The sequence below is a fragment of the Melanerpes formicivorus genome, unplaced genomic scaffold (genome assembly GCF_026170545.1).
Source record: "Melanerpes formicivorus ecotype bairdi unplaced genomic scaffold, bMelFor1.0.p_v2 SCAF_7, whole genome shotgun sequence".
Taxonomy (NCBI): domain Eukaryota; kingdom Metazoa; phylum Chordata; class Aves; order Piciformes; family Picidae; genus Melanerpes; species Melanerpes formicivorus.
In genome coordinates, this window is record NW_027142359.1 from 16,377,108 (window position 1) to 16,396,438 (window position 19,331).

Sequence of the window (19,331 nt, forward strand, 5' to 3'; positions counted from 1 at the left end):
CAACAATTGACAGCCGGTCTGAGCAATACGATAGTGTCTTTCTCAAGCGCGAGGTGCCTGTGCCCAATTAGAGTGAGCGAGGTAGGCGGGACTTCAGAAAAAGGCCTGCCAATCACGAAGGGTCGCATGTAGGCGGGACATAACCTCAGTCCGGCAACTCAGAGTTGAGGGAGAAGGAGGAGTCAATGCCATGTAGGCGGGGCGTTGCCTCATGAGAGCCAATGAAGTTGTGGGGGAGGCGAGGTTGCGATAGTACCACCCAATGGTGGAAGGCGCGGGGGTGGGTCCCGCCGCCTGGAATTGGCGGCGGGGGGCGGGCACGCGGTTGGGCGTTCGGTTGCTGAGCACCGCACGCAGGCGGGGGAGGGGCGCGCTGGTAGCCGCTGCTCGGCGGTTGGTGACGGGTACAGGGGGCGGCGAGGCCGGGCGGGCAGTCTGCGGGGCGATGTGAGAGCGGCGGCGACCCCTGTCTCGTGCCCCAGCGGCGCTTCCTTCGCCAGCCCTCGCTCACGCCGTCCCTGCGGCGGCGGCGGCGGCTCCCGCCGGCCTCCGCGGCCGGGCCCCGCGTTATGTCGTGATCCAGGGCGGGCGGCGCTTCTGCTGCTGCTCATGGGGCTGCTCAGGATTATGCTGCCGCCCAAGTTGCAGCTGCTGGCGGTGCTGGTGTTCGGGGTGGCCGTGCTCTTCCTGGAGAGCCAGATCCAGAAGCTGGAGGAGTCCCGCGGCAAGCTGGGTGAGCGGCGGCGGGGCGCGGCCGGGGGCCTGAGGCGGAACGGGCCGGGCTGGGGTCTAGTGGGTGGCGGGCCGGAGCAGGGTGCTGGGAGGCAGAGGAGGCGGCGGCGCGGACATGCGGAACGGCGGCGGGAGAGCAAGGGGTCGACAGCCTAGCTCAGCCGCCTCGGCGTGCTGCCCCGCCGGGGCTGGCTGCTTTCCGCGTATAGCTCCTTCTGTTTACATGCCCGAAGTGATAAAGGACTCGATCAATCCAGTCTGGGGCCAGCAGAATGGACTGTCAGCGTCAGGGGCAGCAACCCTGGCCTTTGAGTTCGTTTGTATGTATGCTTTGCGAGATCATGAGACCTGGGAGAGATCGGAGTTGGAAAGATCAATATTTCTATAGTGTGTCTGAATGGGTTCTCTTAAAAGAGCAGCGGTGTTCAAAGCTCTCAGAAGCAGCGGCTGGCCTGCATGTACCTTCTGACGGGCACCAAGGAGGGAAGAAGAGAAGCAGCAGCGGTGCCGAAGGCGAGTCTAGTTCAGCTGCCTGCTGCTGCAACGAGTTATCTGTCATCGTCTTCACATTTCACTGCGACTTCAGATGTTTTACTAACGCTTGGCATTGTAAAAGTGAGCGCAGTGTGGGGGAAAAAAAAAAAGGAAAGACACTGTTCTTGGTGATAAATGGGTAATCTGTTTTACTGTCATTGAATGCAAGGTGTTACTTTCTGCAGTTTACTGAGTGTGGTTATCCCCTAGACTGTTACAGATCTGTAGTTGCAAAAATTATGAAGTTGAAAACGGTAAGATTTGGGTTTTGTGCCTTAAGAGATCTCCCCTGAAGTAATAGCTGCCTGGTAGGCAACACTTTCTGTTATATTTAAGGCTGCAGACGTGTAGATTTTACATCACTTAAGAGCTCCAGGGATGTGACAAAACACCATTCTGAACATTGTCGTGGATAGAAGTCTGAAAACAGAGCACTGAGACTTCTGGCATATACAAGTGCAGAAGCTAGTTTACAAACGTTGATTTGTTTTCTTATTTGGCTGTGCTAAGATATTTAGACTGAATACTTCAACTTTATAGAAAGCAACATGCACATGTCATGATCCTACTGATTTTATAACTTGAATTGGACTTTGAGTGATGTGAAAAGTTTAACAGTGAGCTTCTAACAGAGCCAGTCAGCATAAACTTAACGTTGAGCTGTATAAATGCCACTGGAATTTTACTTCTCAGCGTTTCTTTTCCATTTTGTGCGTTCTGAGCTGGATGTTAGAGATTAGAACCCTGGAAATGATAGTTGTTGATAGCTTGAGTTACAGAATGCTCCTCTTCCGCATATTTTTCAACTGAAAGTTTGTGCTAATTATAAGGGAGGCATAATTTTGCAGGGTCTCAATAACTACAGAAAAATTTGAAGAAGAAAAGGAATTACTGGAGTATAATTCAAGCAGATGTTAAGATAGCATGCAAGGTTCAATGGAACTTTGTATCCGTCTGTTTTAAACTGGTTGATATTTGTGGCTTCAGTCTCTCTGTTGCTGACAATGTATGTTACTTCAGGGAAATCCACCTCCTGCCAGGAAAAGATTAACATAATGTATGTGAGAAGTAAGAGTTTTGCTGGTAAAACTTTCTCTTCCTTCTTAATGTATATGCAGTAGACATTGTCAAGTTACATATTTATAGGATTAAAATACACAACTCGTACTGCTCTGGGACACGAATATAATCATTGTTCTGATGATTGTATTTCTTGAGGGAAACCTATTGTTAAGTTTATTAAAAGTGTGATGGAAAGATGTGCTTTGTGGGGAATTGAGTAGTGATTCTCTAAAACCTGTTTGAGGAGGGGCAAAAGGGCTTTCTGCAAAAACTTTGAACACGTGTTTTTTTTTTTTTTAACGTGAGAGTAGCTTTGTTAAAAAGCTGCCAGCTCTCTGAATCTCTCCCATTTTATGTGTTTGGTATGTATTTTATGACTAGCAAATGTTAAGGTTTCATGACAGAAATGTTTTTACCGTCATGATTGGTGATATGTCTGCTGAGCTATAATATGGAGAACAGTTTTCTCCAAATCAAAGTAATTAATTAGCCTAATGCATTTGAATTCCAGTCATTCTTCTTGTCCTTCAAAAGTGTGAGGTTCATGGGAGTGTGTCTGTGAAGAGGCAATGATTTGATGATAACAATGAAGTAGTTATTTTGGTCTTTCAGTTCTGTTTCAGTGGGCACTTTATGTTAGAAGTAGCATTGCATGTTGTTTGGGTGCTTGGATTTGAACTGTGCTATGTGTTTGCATCGATATGTATCATAAACTGTCATCTTGGAATGTGATTGCAAGAATTAGGCTCTGCCTAGGAAAACCAAATTACTTTGGATTTGATAGCAAATAAAAAAATTTTGCATTCTTATCAGTAGTTCTAATAATACTCAGCCATGCTTTTTGATAGAACGGGCTTTATCTAGTTTCTTCACATATGAGCAACTCCTGATTCTGTACTGAACAGTTGGGTGGGGGGTGTTAATGTCAGTTCAGCATCTTATGACATGAAATTGGATCATGTTACTGGGGAACAAAAAGGAATGGAAATGTCTGTCTTTCTGTAACACTTGACATAGGTAAAAACCCAGTCACTCTGGGAAACTTTTCTAAGTTGAGTAGTACCTGAAATAGAAGTAAATGACCATCACAAATGCTAATGCCTTTTTTATTTTGTTGTGGTTGTTTGTTTTGTTTTTCTTTTTTCCTCCTGCAATGAGATTATTGTGGCCCTGATACAATTTAAAAAGACATTTGTAAACTGGTGGTTCCTTTATCATATGAAAGATAACTCCTTAATTAAAAGGCCCAACAACAACGCAAACCAAAACCAACCAAAGAAAACCAAAATATTCATTGTAACTTCTCTGCCACTGTTGGACTTCTTCAGTGCTTCACAAATAGTTTGTAATGGTGTAGTCACAAGCAGAACCAAGTTGGAATCCAGTTTAAAGTACTTTTTCGTTAAGATTTGTGTATAGAGCTATTAATCTTTCATATTTTCAAGTTTACATGCAAAGGCAGCTAAATTGGCATTCTTTCCAGACTAATTTGTCCCTAGTTGCCAGTGAGTAGCTTAATATTATGTTTTATTTAAGCCTGGTGTAGGTACTTACCCATTAGCTCTAGTAATGCACAGCCTAATAGAGAATATTGCATATGAAAGGCAAATGTTGAGATTGTGATATCATTCCTGGAACAGAAATAATGTCTGATCACTCTCTTTGCTTTTTGGAAGTCAGATGGATGCAGCTCTACATCTGGTTTAAACTGACCTAGCATTACATGTGTACTGTGCTATCTCCTGCATTGCCATTAGTGTTAATGGTGAGCTGGATGAAAGAATTGATTCAGCTGAAAGTAATCCATCCATCTCTTCCCTCCTCAACATTTTGGAGTGCACTGGTGAAGAGAAGGAAGGCAAGGGGGAAGTTTATATGAGTTCTGCTTCTTCTGTTTATTTTACAACAGCAACTACTAGAAGCACTTCAAGGTTGGGGGAAGACAGTACCTCATTCAAGAAAGAGATTATAGGATTGATTTGAGAAGGTGAGGATAGTAGATGGGCAAGGATTACTCCGGTGGGGTGAAAGTGAAGTAATACTGCTACTTTCTAACTGATTAGTGATAGTCATATATTAGATTTTGAATGTAGTTCATGTCTGAGTAACATAATATACTGAGACCAAGGACTGAACAACTTTTTTACTGTTTCAGATGATTACTTCAGATCATGTAGAAACGCTGATTAGCTGTACTGAGGGTGTGTTTCTTTTGTTTAGTGATAAAGTTCCTGGTTAATTCTGTTAATTCAGCATATAGAACTGTTAGATTTTAAAATTATTTCCTAAAAAAGATGTAAATAATTTGGAAGGCTAAGGTTCTTTTCCTAAGGCCAAGGAGGAAAAGTTAATTGATGATTGATTAGCAGATTAAATTATTATTTTTTTTAAGGTAGTTTCCCAGCATCTGTGGTCCTTGCTGGACAGGTATCTTTCAAAGCACTGTGCAGGTACCTAAGAAGGCACTGTTCCTTTGAAGATAAGTGGTTTCACTATCCAATGATTAAATCTTATGCATTCTAGAAATGTAAGACTCTTTTTTTTTTTTTCTTTCCCTCTGGATGTCTAAATAATAGACATTTTATATTTCCTTCATTTTGAAAATCCCTCAGAAAACTTCTTAAATTGTCCCTCATAATATAACATGCTTGGTTCCTTAGTATATTATTTATACCTGAAATTCATTTTAAAAGAGTAGCTTGTGATTGTTGGCCGTTTAGGCTGCATGCAGCTATGCAAATCATTTACTAGCATTTCTTTTAAATACAGTGCTGTTGCCCAGTAGATATTATTTTCTGCTGAGTAGCCTGAGGCATTTTTTCAGAAGCTGTTTTCTTATGTGGCAGGTTTCATGAAATAAGAGTTTTAATGCTACTTCTTCAGTATATCTCCTGCTAGTTAGACATTATTCCACTTTACCTTGCTGATTTTATCATACTCTTTTCTTTAGTTCCCCCTTGCCATTTCCCTTCACCATGCCTGCAACTGTTCATATACTTTCTCGATACATTTTAAAATCCCTCCCATACTATGCTTGTACTTCCCATTGAAGTGTGATATAGAACAATCCTGTCAAATTTTCTTTGTTTATAATGTTACTGTTTGGGACTTTTATATTTATGGCATTTGGGGAATAAATGTTGCAGCTGCTGTTGTTGCATTTTCTATGAAATTGTTAATATCTGTATTTTGGTTGGTACTGAACTTTGCATGTTCCCAAGTGCATATGAAGGCAGTTCAGACTTGCTAATGGGTCTAAGGCTTGGCTTCACCCCTTATTGCTGGCACTCCAACACTGTTTTTAACAGTGGAAATATGAGGCACAACTGTTTAAAATTTCTTTCCTTTTCTGTAAGGCTGCACATGAGAAACTTTAGTGTTGCTGTAACCCAGTTTGCAGGCCTCATGCTTTTAGTGAAATAGGTTTGAGAATTAGTGATGAGCCTTCACTTCTAATAGCAGATGCTGTTCTGAAGAGTTACATAGCATGGGCATATTTTTGTTAGAGATATTTGGAGAGTAGCTCTGAAAGATTAAATGGACTTTGGAAATGAGATAAAGCATATGCCTCCAGTCCTGCCAGCCATGGAGTGTAGTGGATGAGGTAATCATCTGGTAAGGTACTGCATCTTTCTGGATTCTCCATCGGAAAAGGTCAGGTTTGGGCCAGTACATATCTATATGTCAGTTTTTAACACACATTTAAGTTGAAGGGTACAAAGACTTAGAATATCATACTCCAGGGAAATCCTGGAAAAGAGCCACAATTACAATCAGCAGTTAAGATAGAAAAGGCCTGTTGAGTAGCCAAAAAATGCAAGTGGTATGATTTATTCTTTTTTTTTGTGTGAATTAATGCAATAGAACATAGTTGATAATGGTTGCTCTGAGGTAGGGAATTAATTCAAGGCTGAGAGCCTTTAAGGGAGTTCAAGGTTCTCTTCTTCCATGTTGTTTTGTTTTTTTCTATATAGGAAGGGAGATTGGGTTGTTTCAATAATGAAATACCTGGCAGGTTTCAGTAATGTGCTTGGTACTGAAAAAGAAAAAGTGGTAGCACTACTGGAAATCAGAAAAAGATGCTTTCAATGCCTTTATTTACTCTGTGATAAAGGAACTGGAACAATGACATGGCATAATGCCATGCCAGTGCTACCTTTGTTTTTGTTGTGTATTTTCTGCTTCTAGTCATGGTGAAAGTAACTAGCATGTGCATGTCTGCAATATGCCTTTGAAACTGAATGATTGGAAATCATGACCCTTTTTTGTTTGGTGTTGGTGTGTGTTTGGTTGGTTGTTTTAGTTATCACTGGAATTTATTATCAAAGGAACTGGTTCAAAACGGTAACAAAAATAGAGACCTGCAAATGTTCCATTAAGTTAAAATTGACTGGTTGTGCATTTCATATACGTGTATGTGTATAATCACAGAGAAAAATTGTGTATATTTATTTATTTACTTTTGAAAGAGCCCAAACCAGTTCTTGCTAAACTAGTTAAACTTGGAAGTTAGCATAACATGTAAACTATTACCTTCCACTTTATTATGTACATCTGAAGTGAAATAAATCTTAGGAGTCTTTTTCCTTCCGTATTTCAGAAAACTGAGATATTTGCAGCTGGATCCTTTTTTTTTTTGCACAGCTTTGTATTGCCTCTGGCAGTTGAAGTTGGGGACATTTGAAAAGTTCATGAACAAGCTATTTCCATATCTACTGACTGGCAACCATGAATCACTCACTGTTAGACTTATTCTGGCCAGACTTGTCTTCTAAGATGAATAAATTCCCTCAAATTCTTGCTCCTCTTTAGAAAATAGATGGCTTTTGCATATGGAATCCTCCACATATTAGCACTTGATTGGCTCAAAATAGTCTCTTTATGTAATCTTCTCAAATTTGTCATTTTGGTTACTTATCTGAGGTGGTTTTTAACCTTGTCAAAGTAGTACTAAAATAGTGGTAAGTTCTTTGCCTGAAATTTGGTGCTCTCTATCTATTTAGAGATCTGAAATACTAGCCCAGCAAGCTGTAGAAACCTAAATGAACTGCTAAAAGGTAAAAGACTGAGTGCAGGGAGTTCAGCGTTGAGAGAAGCATCTGAAATTTGTCCAGCTGGCTGCAGCCTTTTGTAAATACGTACAGACCCTTACCCGCAATCTGGCCTAGTTGCTATCTAGATGAGGAACAGGCAGTATCCTATCCAAACCTCTATCTTTGTGTGATGCTCAAGCCTGTCAATAGATTTGCCCATTCCCTAAAAACTTTTGGCCCCATGGAGTTGTGTTCAAAGTCCAGTGTCTTGAAGGTGACATTCACAGTAGTCTTCAGTTGCTTGGAGGAGAAAAGCCAACCTTTTTCCTTCCTGGAATTAAGTTGGTTGGTTCTTCATTCACTTCCCAACTCTTCTCCACTTGAAGATTTTGGAGAGCGAAGTCTCTCTGTTTGGCATTCCTATCAGCCTATACTAAAATTGCTGCCAGTGCTGATTACAGTTGGCATGCCTAGGCACTTCACTAAAGGCATAAATTCTCAGTACTTGTGGAAGCATTCATGTTGCGTATGTGTATATTTTTGTGTCAGGAATATGCTGACTATTGGAACATCTGTGTTATTACAGGATGTGCCCTTGAGTGTCATGGTCTGGCTTCATACTGAGTGTCTGTTTGTTTCAAAGTAATTTTTTCATTGCTGTAGTTTAGCTTTTTATGGCTATAAATTAAGAGCATATCTTTAACATAGAGGTATTGGTTGCAAATGTGTCTGCAGGAAGCCCAGCTACATCCACATATTTTTATTTTCTAGTGTTCAGTGTATTATTGTTTGCCTTACTTTGGAATATCCTTGATCACTGTGGTTCCAATAACATCACTGCTGTAGTAATTATTATTCAGGCTTTCCAGTAGTGATAAAATTTATCATGAGTAGCTGGGAATCTAGGGCAGTGAGAGAATTAATAAGATAATTAAATTACAAAAAGTATTTGGAAGGAAGCTATCTATCACTTCAGCCCAGTCTTTGCCTGCCTACCTTCCTTTAGGTCCATCCTCTCTGTACGTCTGAGTAGAGTTTAAAATGATAGCTGACAAAGTTGTGGGTTTTTTTTTTAATCAACTTGCTGTTTAATTCTGAATACTGATTTGTGTTGAAACATATGTAAAACTTAAGTGCTGTTTTGATAAAACACCTTTTGATGATTTTGAAGTGTTTATGCAAACCTTGTGCATAATTGCTTTAAAACTGTAAAGAGTGTGGGGATGGGATCCTAAATTCCTTAAATCAAAATGCAGATCTTCCCCACTTCTTCCCCATTTCTTTCTCAGAATATATTTTTTATTCTTCTGTTTTACATTTTAAAAAATGAATAAAAATACACATGGTAGAGTAAGGAATATATAAATTCATAATGTTTATGACTATAATAAGTATAAATATAATGCATGTATGTATTCCTCATCCTCATTGTCTGTATTTTCCAATGTCGTAGTACAGGACTGGTCTTTCTTCAGCACCAGATTGAGTGGCAGTAACATTTAATTTCACTTTGAAAAAGGTGCAAAAAGGTTGTTGAGAACATGAAGGGGAAAGTGAATAGAGATTATGTTTGTTCCTGTCACATTCTGCAGAGTGGAGAGGGAAATTCAGCTAACTCTATTTTTTATTTATTTTTTTTCATCCCCTGAGTCTTTTCCCTGCCTATTTTCAATATTTCTGTTCCCTTCCTTTCTGGATATGTTATTGTTGGACATATTCAGAGAGCTTGCTTGTGTAGCATAACGGTGTTTTCTTTGAAGTATTTGCATTTCTTTGTATTGATTGGGGGGCTTTGGAGGAGATTTTGCAGCAGTGGAAGTCTCTTTTTGCAAAATGTGGCATTTGCAATGGATTTTAATATTCAAAACACCAATCAGCAATTTATTGTGTGATATCAGAGTGAACTTTGATTCTGAACAAAGGATTTCTCAAGTTCTGAGAAGGATTTACAAATTTAGAGTAAAAGGGAATGAAGTCCAAAAGTAGCACGTGAAAATCAATGGATCTTATTCAAACCCATTAAATAGACTAAAATGTGCCTCTAGAACTAACCATAGCAGCCTCAGATATTGTCTGCTTTACTATTGACAGATGTGAAATGAGGAAATAACTTCTTGGGAGATCCAATTTCAAATTTTAGATTCTTTCAAAAAATCAAGAATTATTTTTACAGAAGCTGAGTCCCGCCATGTCCTTTTGCTGTCTGTGTCCTCATGCTGGAGACAAAAACACTATACCTTGTATACTGACCAAAATGCTCTTGAGTACAACTGTATGATCACGTTCTGAAGTTGTGGTTTTGTACTTGGTACACAAAATACCTTGTGTGAGGATCTGTGGTTTTGTAAACAAAGTAGTTATGTCAGAAATTTTGTATCCTGGTGTTGAATTAAGTGCTTCATAGAGTCCTGTTTCAGCTTCACTCCCACTGACAACTTTGGAGGAAAGATTTTTCAACATTTCAGCATTTGTCAATAAATCTTCAGGAGCGTGTACTCTTCAAAGTGACCAGAAGGTATTTTCCTGGTGAAATATTCTATACATTGTTCTATGAGCTGTGCTCAGATGACCATAGCACTGAAACACTTTCTGTTAATCAAGTTAGTGCCTTTGGGAATATTGGATGTCTATAGTTTGACCCTTTAAGAATAATTCAATCTGTTTAAACTGGGTTTTAACTTGCAGTAGCACCACTGTTCTAGCAGGACATGTTGTCTTCAGCAGGAGTGTTCATTGTTTTCTTTCTTTATCATGTGGTTAAAAAAAAATAGAAAATTTCTGGCTTACTGCTTAACTTATACTTTCAAATTAGGGATGTAGAGTGTGTTTAATGTATATGCAGTAGTCTGTGTTTTCTGCTAGGAGAAGTACCAGAACATCTTACTTTCTAGTAGGCTAGTAGTATTTAGGCTGGTCTGTAAACTGCCTTGCAAACAGCTTTGTGAGCCAAAAGCAAAGGCTGACTAGAAATACCTGTGTAAGCTTACATTTTAATGTAGCACTGTTCATAGTCTGTCATGGCTGGTGCAAACTTGAAATTTATCTTTGAAATTGTTCAGTGGGCAAAGCAGTTACACTTGTGTAAAAGCTTTTCCATGGAATTCAGTTGGAGCAGCTTTTATTCCAAAGTTTTGAATTTTGAGGAGAGATTTTTGCAGTGCTTAATGAGGTAAAACTGCTGTCAGCTATGAAAGGTGCACGAGGACTTGAGGAGTCACAAGACCCAACAGATGAGCAGTCAAAGCTGGCTGTGGGCACATAAAATTTTGTTTCTCCAACAATGTGCCCAGTACTCTTGTGGGGGAGAGTATTTCTCCATTGGTAGCCAGGGTGGTAACCAGAGGTGCACGCAGCTCCTCTGCCAGCAGAGATTAGAGCATGGAGCATGAAGTTAAACCACTCTTGGTTTTTGGTTAGTTTATTGCTTTGGGCATTGAACTACAGAGATGGCATATGTTTGCTTCTGGACAGCAAAGGACAGCCACCCCTTTATCCAACCCAGAAAAAAATCAGTAGAGGATATTTCTCAGACTTCTTAGTTGTTCATGAGACATGTTAAATGAATTTGGCCTAAAGGCAAATTTATCTTGTAAGCACGTGGTCAACCTTAGATGAGACTATCAAAGATGAACTTTTGAAGAGGGGAAATGAGCAGTAAAAGAGATGTGTATGTGAGGATCAGTGCAACTTTTGTGAACTAACAGTGTGGTTGGTATTAATAAAAGTGAAGAGAGTATTGGGGAATATGCTTATTTTCAAGGCTGGCTTTTCTCAAGCTTTACAGTCTGAAAATGTATCTACTTCTGATTCCTTTGTCATTTACCTTCTACAATACTGTTCAACCCTTCTTTCTGATGTGAAAAGGCAACATAAAACTGAGGTAGTGGTTTAACAGAAAGAAACAATAAATAGTAAAATGCTTATATATATCCTCTTCTGGTTTTCCTGTCTGAGCTTTCCAAACCATACTCTGAAAAACATGGTCTTGCAAACATGTTTGTGGGAGCATTTTTCTAAACATTTGTGGTCATGGAGCAACCCAAAGCACTGTTTCTAGTGATTTTTATTGCCTGCTTATGTGTAATTGCATAGTTCAGAATGCAAGGCAGTCATACTATGAGAATTAGGAAGGAAAAATAGATGATAACTTACTCGCATACCCTGTTTAAAGAAAAAAAAAAAGTATGAAGGAGAAATGAAGATACTGTTTTGGTTTTGTTTTGTTTTTTGTTGTTCTAAGCCATGGAATAAATGCCTTAGAAACTAGATGACCATTTCTGTGTTTTCCAGGATCACTAGGGATGATTATATGTAAGTTTTAAATATGTACAGTTTTTGACTTGTGGAAGCTTGTGCCAAGGTTGCAGTTAAAAGTAATGGGACGTAATAAACTTAAATTACTTCAACTGATGCTATAAAATTTACATACAAAATATTTGTTTTACCGGAGATAATGAGAAAAATGTTAACTGAGATTGAAATACTGGTTTTCAAAAATGAATGTTGGAAAATGGTAAACTTTCTTCAGGCTCCTTATTGTTGTGCCAATTTAAAACAATACAGAAATACAAATCACACTTACATCATGTGCTTTGTAAGTACGAACAAAACTACTAAATATCTGACAACTTGACACTTAAACGACAAAATCTGTCAAGTATTCATATAGCAGGAGCAATGTGAAATAGTGTTTGTTCCTACATCTTAAGGCAGTCTAGATATAACTGGTATGCAAGAGAGAAAAATTTTTCTTTGATAGCCAGAAATGGATTTGGCTGAGTTTTCTGCCCTTGATGGAATTATGTATCAACAGACTCTTCACAATTTCTGTTAGCCCTTCAACATTTACTAAATCGGGTTCCACAACTGAAGACTGACCTAAATTGGCAACAGTATTTAACTTCTCTATAGAAAAGTGTCTAGACCTCAAAAATACATATCAGGCAAGTAGCTTAAAGCTTTACCAACTGATAAGGGTTAACCACATAGAGATACAAAACCATAAAAAGGGTTTATTCTTTTAATTTGTGGAGCTAAAACCCCTGTGATATTTAGGGATCAGAAATGCATTGATTTTAAACTTGACTAAACTTCTTGTCTTATGTAATCTCAGTAGCACCTTTCATAATTTTCCTGTGTTACTGAATATAGAGCGTTTTGTGGTATCAAGATTTTAAGCAACTGCATGCTGTACAAGATGGAATACGGGAATGTAATGTATGCTAATGTCTTGTATATGTGTCCTTGTCTGGTCCCAGGGAGACGCTTACACAGATTTTGAGGGTTTGGTTTGGTTTCAGAGCAAATAATTTGTGGTTTAAGCAATTTGTGGGGAGAAAAAAAAACAACTTAATTATTTGAGGACAATTGTTTTCTTAGGTTTATCGCTGCTTCCTTTTTGATCTGAAGTTTTCCATGTTATGCTTTGTGAGCCTTGGCTGTGATGTTAGAATCAAGAACACTTTTTATTGAGTTTTTTGCCATTTTACAGGTTAATTTGTGAACCACTGACTGAACAGCACAACTTTTACAGACTTATAAAGGGCAGACTTGTAACATGGAGTAACAATCATATAAAACAGTCTGTTGGGGAAAGTAATTTTCCCACATCCTTTGAAGAGTCCATACTTGAAGCAGGGAGAAGGTTGAGTCTGTAGGGTCTTATGATGATTCATAGAAATACAGGAGATGACAGGGTGGGAGGTTAGTGTGGGCTGCTGTAGGCCATCAAGCATGCAATTGGTAGTAATGCTTCTGCCTTTGCTCTCCCTGTCTGTGGACTTCCAAGGATATAACTATGTGGCTTATACGTGGGGGAAAAATGAATTCTAAAGTTTTTGTATTTCAGATGGAAAGTAATTTAAAAAAATGTCTTTAGGGACCACTCTAATACAGAAATGATACCATTTGATACCTCCACAGATATATTGCAGGTATGTGACATTACAAACTTGTATATTTACAAGATTCCACTGTCTGTATGTATAACTCATTTTAAACTTGGAATTTCTTAATGCAAATTTGAGAAATTTGTCTATGGATAGAAGGTCATATTGATATCTTTGTGTCACCTTGGTCTCCCTTACCCTGTTTAAAGGTACATGGTGCAAGTTTTCATGAGCACTGCAGGCTACTGCAGCCTCTCTTGAGTTTGACTAAGCCTCTCTATGAATTTGACTAAGCATGGCTTTGCTCAGGTACTTTTTCCACAGCTGACTTGCATGTTTCTGAAGTGCTGCATTTATGATGTGGATTTAAGCAACAGTCTTTTCATGATGTTTGTTGCCCTGAAGTTACTACCACACACATCTATGAGACTTTTCTATGCTAGTTGTTGCATTGTACATCACACAGAGTATAGAGCAGTTGGAGTCCTGCACCCATGGTAGTACTGAGAGAACATTTATAGTTGGGGTGAAAGGATTTACTGAAATCCTTTTAACTTTTAATTGTTAGTCTATGTGAATTGTTAATTGTTTAAATAACTGTGTTCAGTAGGTATTGAAATAAAACCTTACAGAGTTGGTTATTTTTTAGATGAATTGGAATTAGTATCATTATACTAGCATTTCAAAGGAGAGAGTGTGTATTTACAAGACTGATGATTGTCTCAGGGAGAGTGTATATAATTTTCACACAATACCTCATAATAAAATCATATTATTAAAGACTTTCTTGTATTTAATATGTATATGGGTGAATTTGTTATTATTCTGTTCCTTAAATAAACAGCAGTCTGTCAGCCTTGGGAGCTTTCTGGCTATATCAAGAATTTAACTTGTTTTGACACTTCCATGGCTTTTTTCTGTGAGCGGCTTGAATACTACTTACTCAGCAGTAAGTTAAATAAAATCAGATAAGGAGAATAGCATACTGTAAATGGTGCTGGTAACAGAAAAGACATGCAGAATTGCTTGTAAGATGATAACATTTCCTAACATGCTGGAAAACAATCTCTCGTGTATTGATTTTAATTTTTTTCTTATTTTTTTATCCCCCTTGTCCCATCTGCAAAGATAAAATGTAGTCTTTCAAGGAGTCTTATCCCTTCCTTAAAGACTTGCTATATTGATCTGAAACCACAGAGCTGAAATTGGTCATATTTTAATGATGTTCCTTCTCTAATGACACTATATGGCTCTACTGTTTAAGTGGAAAACTTGCTGCCTTATTTCCGTTACTGGAATTTGTAGAACAGTCAGTGAGAGACTTCTCTAAAAATCCATTATGAGATACTGCAAATGGAATACTTCACTAACATCTGTGTGAATGGGTAGCAGACCTCTGCAGACGTGATTCCTTAGCTGTGTTTCATGGAAGCATACCACCATCTTCCTCCAGAATAAATGAACAAGAATGAAGACATGTTGAGTAACCCCTGCACAATTACAGATTTCTGTGTTTTCTTTTTGGCCTAGTGCTTGATTTATCCAAGACCAACTAATCAACACACTTTTTGTTAGTGCGGCTTTAGGTTCCTTAATTAGTTCTAACGACAAGAAAACTTGTCATCTCCTTCAAAACAATGGACAAGAGCTTCTCTTCTACTCCATTTGCCAGAAGATTAAATTAAAAACTTCTATGTTTTAATTTTTCCCCACAATAATGATGTTAGCTGTTTTTGCAAGCCCTCGCTATTGCTCTAAAGCTGTGGTAATATGAAAAATGTGTAGGACTTGCTATGCAAGCCCTACCATTCTGTGACAACAAAAAAAGTGAAACAAAAAAACCCAAACAACCCCTCCCCCCCCAAACAAAACCAACAAACAACAACCAAAAAAAAAGGAAGGGGGTGGAATTTGTAAGCAAGCATACACAAAGCTTGTGGTGATGTTTTTGAAGTCTGGTTCTGGAAACAAAGGAAGTAGAGCAAGTCAGAATAACAGGGTAGAATTCTTGCTGCTTTCCAGCCTCAGGTGTTTTTACCTCCAGTGTCGTAAGCCTGTTGCTTCAGAACATGGCAATGTGTTTGTAATCTCTCAGTGGAACTAAAGATGAGTTATGTAAGTTTGAGAGTAACAAATGGCATCTTAAGCTAATTTAGGCTGGCCATTCAAGCTTACAGTACTGTGTATGCAATAATAGAATTAGTGTGTTTTCAGACATAACAGTCTGCAGAGTGAGGATAGAAAACTGAATGATGTCAAAAGTCTCTGCAAGCTTGGCTCTAGGAAAATAGGAGGTCTAAATAACTTAAAGTGATCCTGTTTACAGTCTCTAAACAGATTTGTCTGTTTTGTGAACCACACAATATAAATCAAATCTATGAGTAATTTAGCTGTAGACATGTTTGCATGAACTCAGTTTTGAAATACTACTGTAGTGACATTTATGCCAGGAAAATGGGCCTCAAATGAAACAAACAAACTAAACAAGAGCATTATAAAACACAATTTAGAGTTTTGAAAACTTCAGCTGTCCAACCTGGTTGCTGTTATCCAATGCTCAGGAAAACCAGTTGGTTGATAATGTCACAAATGGTTAGAAACAAAATGAGTTCAGCACTCTTGTGTAGTATAAACTCTTGTAGAAAGTGCTGTTATCAGGAGAGCAAAAAACACTAAGCAGATATGTGGATGCACAAAAATTATGAAGGCATATTAGACACATGAAATGAGATAGGAGCTAGATAGTAAATTTTGCATTTCTCCCTTTCCCTAATGCCATTAGGCTATCCTCATGCTCATCACATGGGAAATTCTTATTTTATGGTTTCACAGCACTTTCACTGAGGGTTAGCGTCCACTTTCACTGGACACTAACTGAAACTGTATCGTCTCAGCATTGAAGCATTACTTTGCATGTTAAATTGTAAAAGTTTCTGAAGCTGAAGTTTCAGCAATTAAAAAAAAGAATAAAATTGCCCTTCCAGTCTTTATTAAAGCTACATGGTACTGTTGGTTTAAAGCTGGGGGGGTTTGAGGTCTTGTGAGTAGTAGACAGTTGTTACTAGTAAAGTTGATTGCTCTGGCATCTCCTTTTTAAGTTTCTAATATAACCACACTGGATACAGTAGTACCCAAATAATACCTATGCATTTTGTCTGTGAGTATGCATATTGAAACAAATTCTGGAGAAGACTTTTGGGGAGGGGTGGGAAATGAAACCACTGTTACTTGGGAACAGCTCTAATATATTTTGGAATAGTGAAGTTTAAGTCGCTGAATGTTAGGGCCTGTGTGGCCTTTTAAAAAATAACCACACAGTGTGGCCTCTGCTGGCATCTCCTCTGTTACATCTGATTCCTGCTCCTTCTAATGCCTTGGGGAGAGGACTGAATGGTAGCTGAATGAGATTTGCAATGTTTCTCAAAAGCCTTTTTGTCCTGTTAATTAGCTGGGAAAAAATCTGAATCTTTTGAGGATTGTGATTAGAATTGTTGCTTGTATTTTTACTGAGTATTAATTCATGGTTTGAAGTTGTGATATGCAGCTCTCTGTGTGTTTTAGAGATTACTCTGCATTGTCAGATGATGGTTTGATGACACCAAACTATTCAGAGGAAGAATCTCCTAATAGTGGGTGACTGTGAAACTCAGTGTTGTCATATTAAAATTTATTTGGATAAAAAAGGGACCTGGGGGTTCTAATCAACAAGCAGCTGAATATGAGCAAGCAGTGTGCCCAGATGGTGAGAAAGCCAGTGGCATCCTGGCTTGTATTGGAAATGCTGTTTCCAGTGGGAGTAGGGAGGTGATTGTCCCCTTGTACTCAGCTCCGGTAAGGCCATACCTCAAGTATTGTGTCCAGTTTTGGGGACCTCAGTACAAGAGAGATGTGGAGGTGCTGGAGTGAGTGCAGAGGAGGGCAATGAAGCTGGTGAAGGGCCTTGAGAATAAATTAGAATAAACCATTATTAGAATAAACCAAACCAGGTTGGAAGAGACCTTCAAGATCATCGTGTCCAACCCATCAACCAATCCAACCCACCCAAACAGCTAACCCATGGCACCAAGCACCCCATCAAGTCTCCTTCTGAACACCTTCAATGACGGCGACTCCACCACCTCCCCGGGCAACCCATTCCATAGCGCAATCACTCTTTCTGTATAGAACTTCTTCCTAACATCCAACCTGAACCTCCCCTGGCGCAGCCTGAGACTGTGTCCTCTTGTTCTGGTACTGGCTGCCTGGGAGACGAGACCATCATCAGCCTGTCTACAACCTCCCTTCAGGTAGTTGTAGAGAGTGATAAGGTCACCCCTGAGTCTCCTCTTCTCCAGGCTAAGCAGCCCCAGCTCCCTCAGCCTCTCCTCATAGGGCTTGTGTTCCAAGCCCCTCACCAACTTTGTTGCTCTTCTCTGGACTCGTTCCAGCAAGTCAACATCCTTCCTAAACTGAGGGGCCCAGAACTGGACACAGTACTCGAGGTGTGGCCTAACCAGTGCAGTGTACAGGGGCAGAATGACCTCCCTGCTCCTGCTGGCCACACTGTTCTTGATGCAGGCCAGGATGCCATTGGCCCTCTTGGCTGCCTGGGCACACTGCAGGCTCATGTTAAGCCTACCATCAACCAGCACCCCCAGGTCCCTCTCTGCCTGGCTGCTCTCTAGCCACTCTGACCCCAGCCTGTAGCACTGCATGGGGTTGTTGTGGCCGATGTGCAGAACCCGGCACTTGGATGTGTTAAATCTCATGCCGTTGGACTCTGCCCATCTGTCCAGCCTGTCGAGGTCCCTCTGCAGAGCCTCTCTACCCTCCAGCAGATCAACTCTTGCCCCCAGCTTGGTGTCGTCAGCAAATTTACTGATGATGGACTCAATGCCCTCATCCAGATCATCAATCTTGCTTATGAAAAGCAAGGAGAGACCTCATTGCTCACTACAAGTATTTGAAAGGACATTGTGGAGAGGCTGGTGCTTGTCTCTTCTCACAGTTAATAAGTGATAGGACAAGAGGGCATGGCCTCAAGCTGCGACTGGGTAGGTTTAGACTGGACGTTAGGGAAAAAAAATTTCATGGAAAGAGTGGTCAGGCATTGGAATGTGCTGCCCAGGGAGGTGGTTGAGTCACCTGCCCTGGATGTGTTTAAAGGTGGTTTGGATGTGGTGCTTGGGGATATGGTTTAGTGATGAACCTTGTAGAGTAGGGTTATCAGTTGAACTTGGTGATTCCAAGGGCCTTTTCCAACTTGAACGTTTCTGTGATTCTGTGAAAATCAATCCCAGATGTACATGTTAGATTCTGAATTGGCTGTCTGTACTGGTGAAGGAGTTCCTGGAGTTACAGAAGTTAACTCTATGAAGACTTCAGATCAGTTCTCAGAAGTGGTCAAAAATGCACATAATATGCTGGAAGCTGTTAAAAACAATTGAAGAACCACATGAAAGTTGTTTCACATTGGATACAGCAGTTCCACTGTGTTGTCTTTTCTTGCCTTTCATCTTGGAAAAGGTTATAGCAGAGTTTGCAAAAGATACATGACACGTGAGGATAATCAAAGGAACAGCATGTCTCCCACCTAGGGAATGATTAAGTAGACCAAAGCTCTTCAGACTTGGGGAAAGCATGAGCAGGAGTCTGTAAAACCATGAAGAGTATGCAAAAGCTGAACAAGGAATGCTTATTGTACAAGTCTAGGAAGTGAACAAAAATCAACTGTTGGTTAATAGCTTAAAAAATACTGAAACAAGGTGGTGAACTGTCAAACAATGCCACAGAATATAATGATTATTGAAATGCTCAGACAAACTAGGTATGGAAAAAATCATTAATCTAAAAATTCATTAGTCTACTAAGCTGAAAGAAGATGGACAATGGTAAATATCCCTTTGAATGACCTTTGGAACCTGTAATCATCTCACTTCTCAGTCTCTCTGAAGAACTAAACACACTGAATTCCCTAAGACTCTCATTGTAAGCTAGCTTTCTGATCCTTGAGTCATTTTAATGGCATCTCTCTAGTTTTCTACCAAACACTTACAAATGTGGACAAAAATACTATTAAATGTTTCAGTAGCAGCCTTCTCCC

General features: G+C 39.5%; 1 protein-coding gene across 1 annotated transcript in view; it reads left to right on the forward strand.

Annotated features, from left to right (window-relative positions):
• The first annotated feature begins 375 nt into the window (after nucleotides 1-375).
• Nucleotides 376-19,331, forward strand: part of HS2ST1 (heparan sulfate 2-O-sulfotransferase 1) — a 73,588-nt gene continuing 54,632 nt past the window's right edge. Inside the window, exon 1 of the mRNA XM_068141202.1 lies at nucleotides 376-733. Coding sequence (XP_067997303.1) covers nucleotides 610-733 — 124 coding nt within the window. The 5' untranslated portion in view covers nucleotides 376-609. The remainder of the gene's footprint in view (nucleotides 734-19,331) is intronic.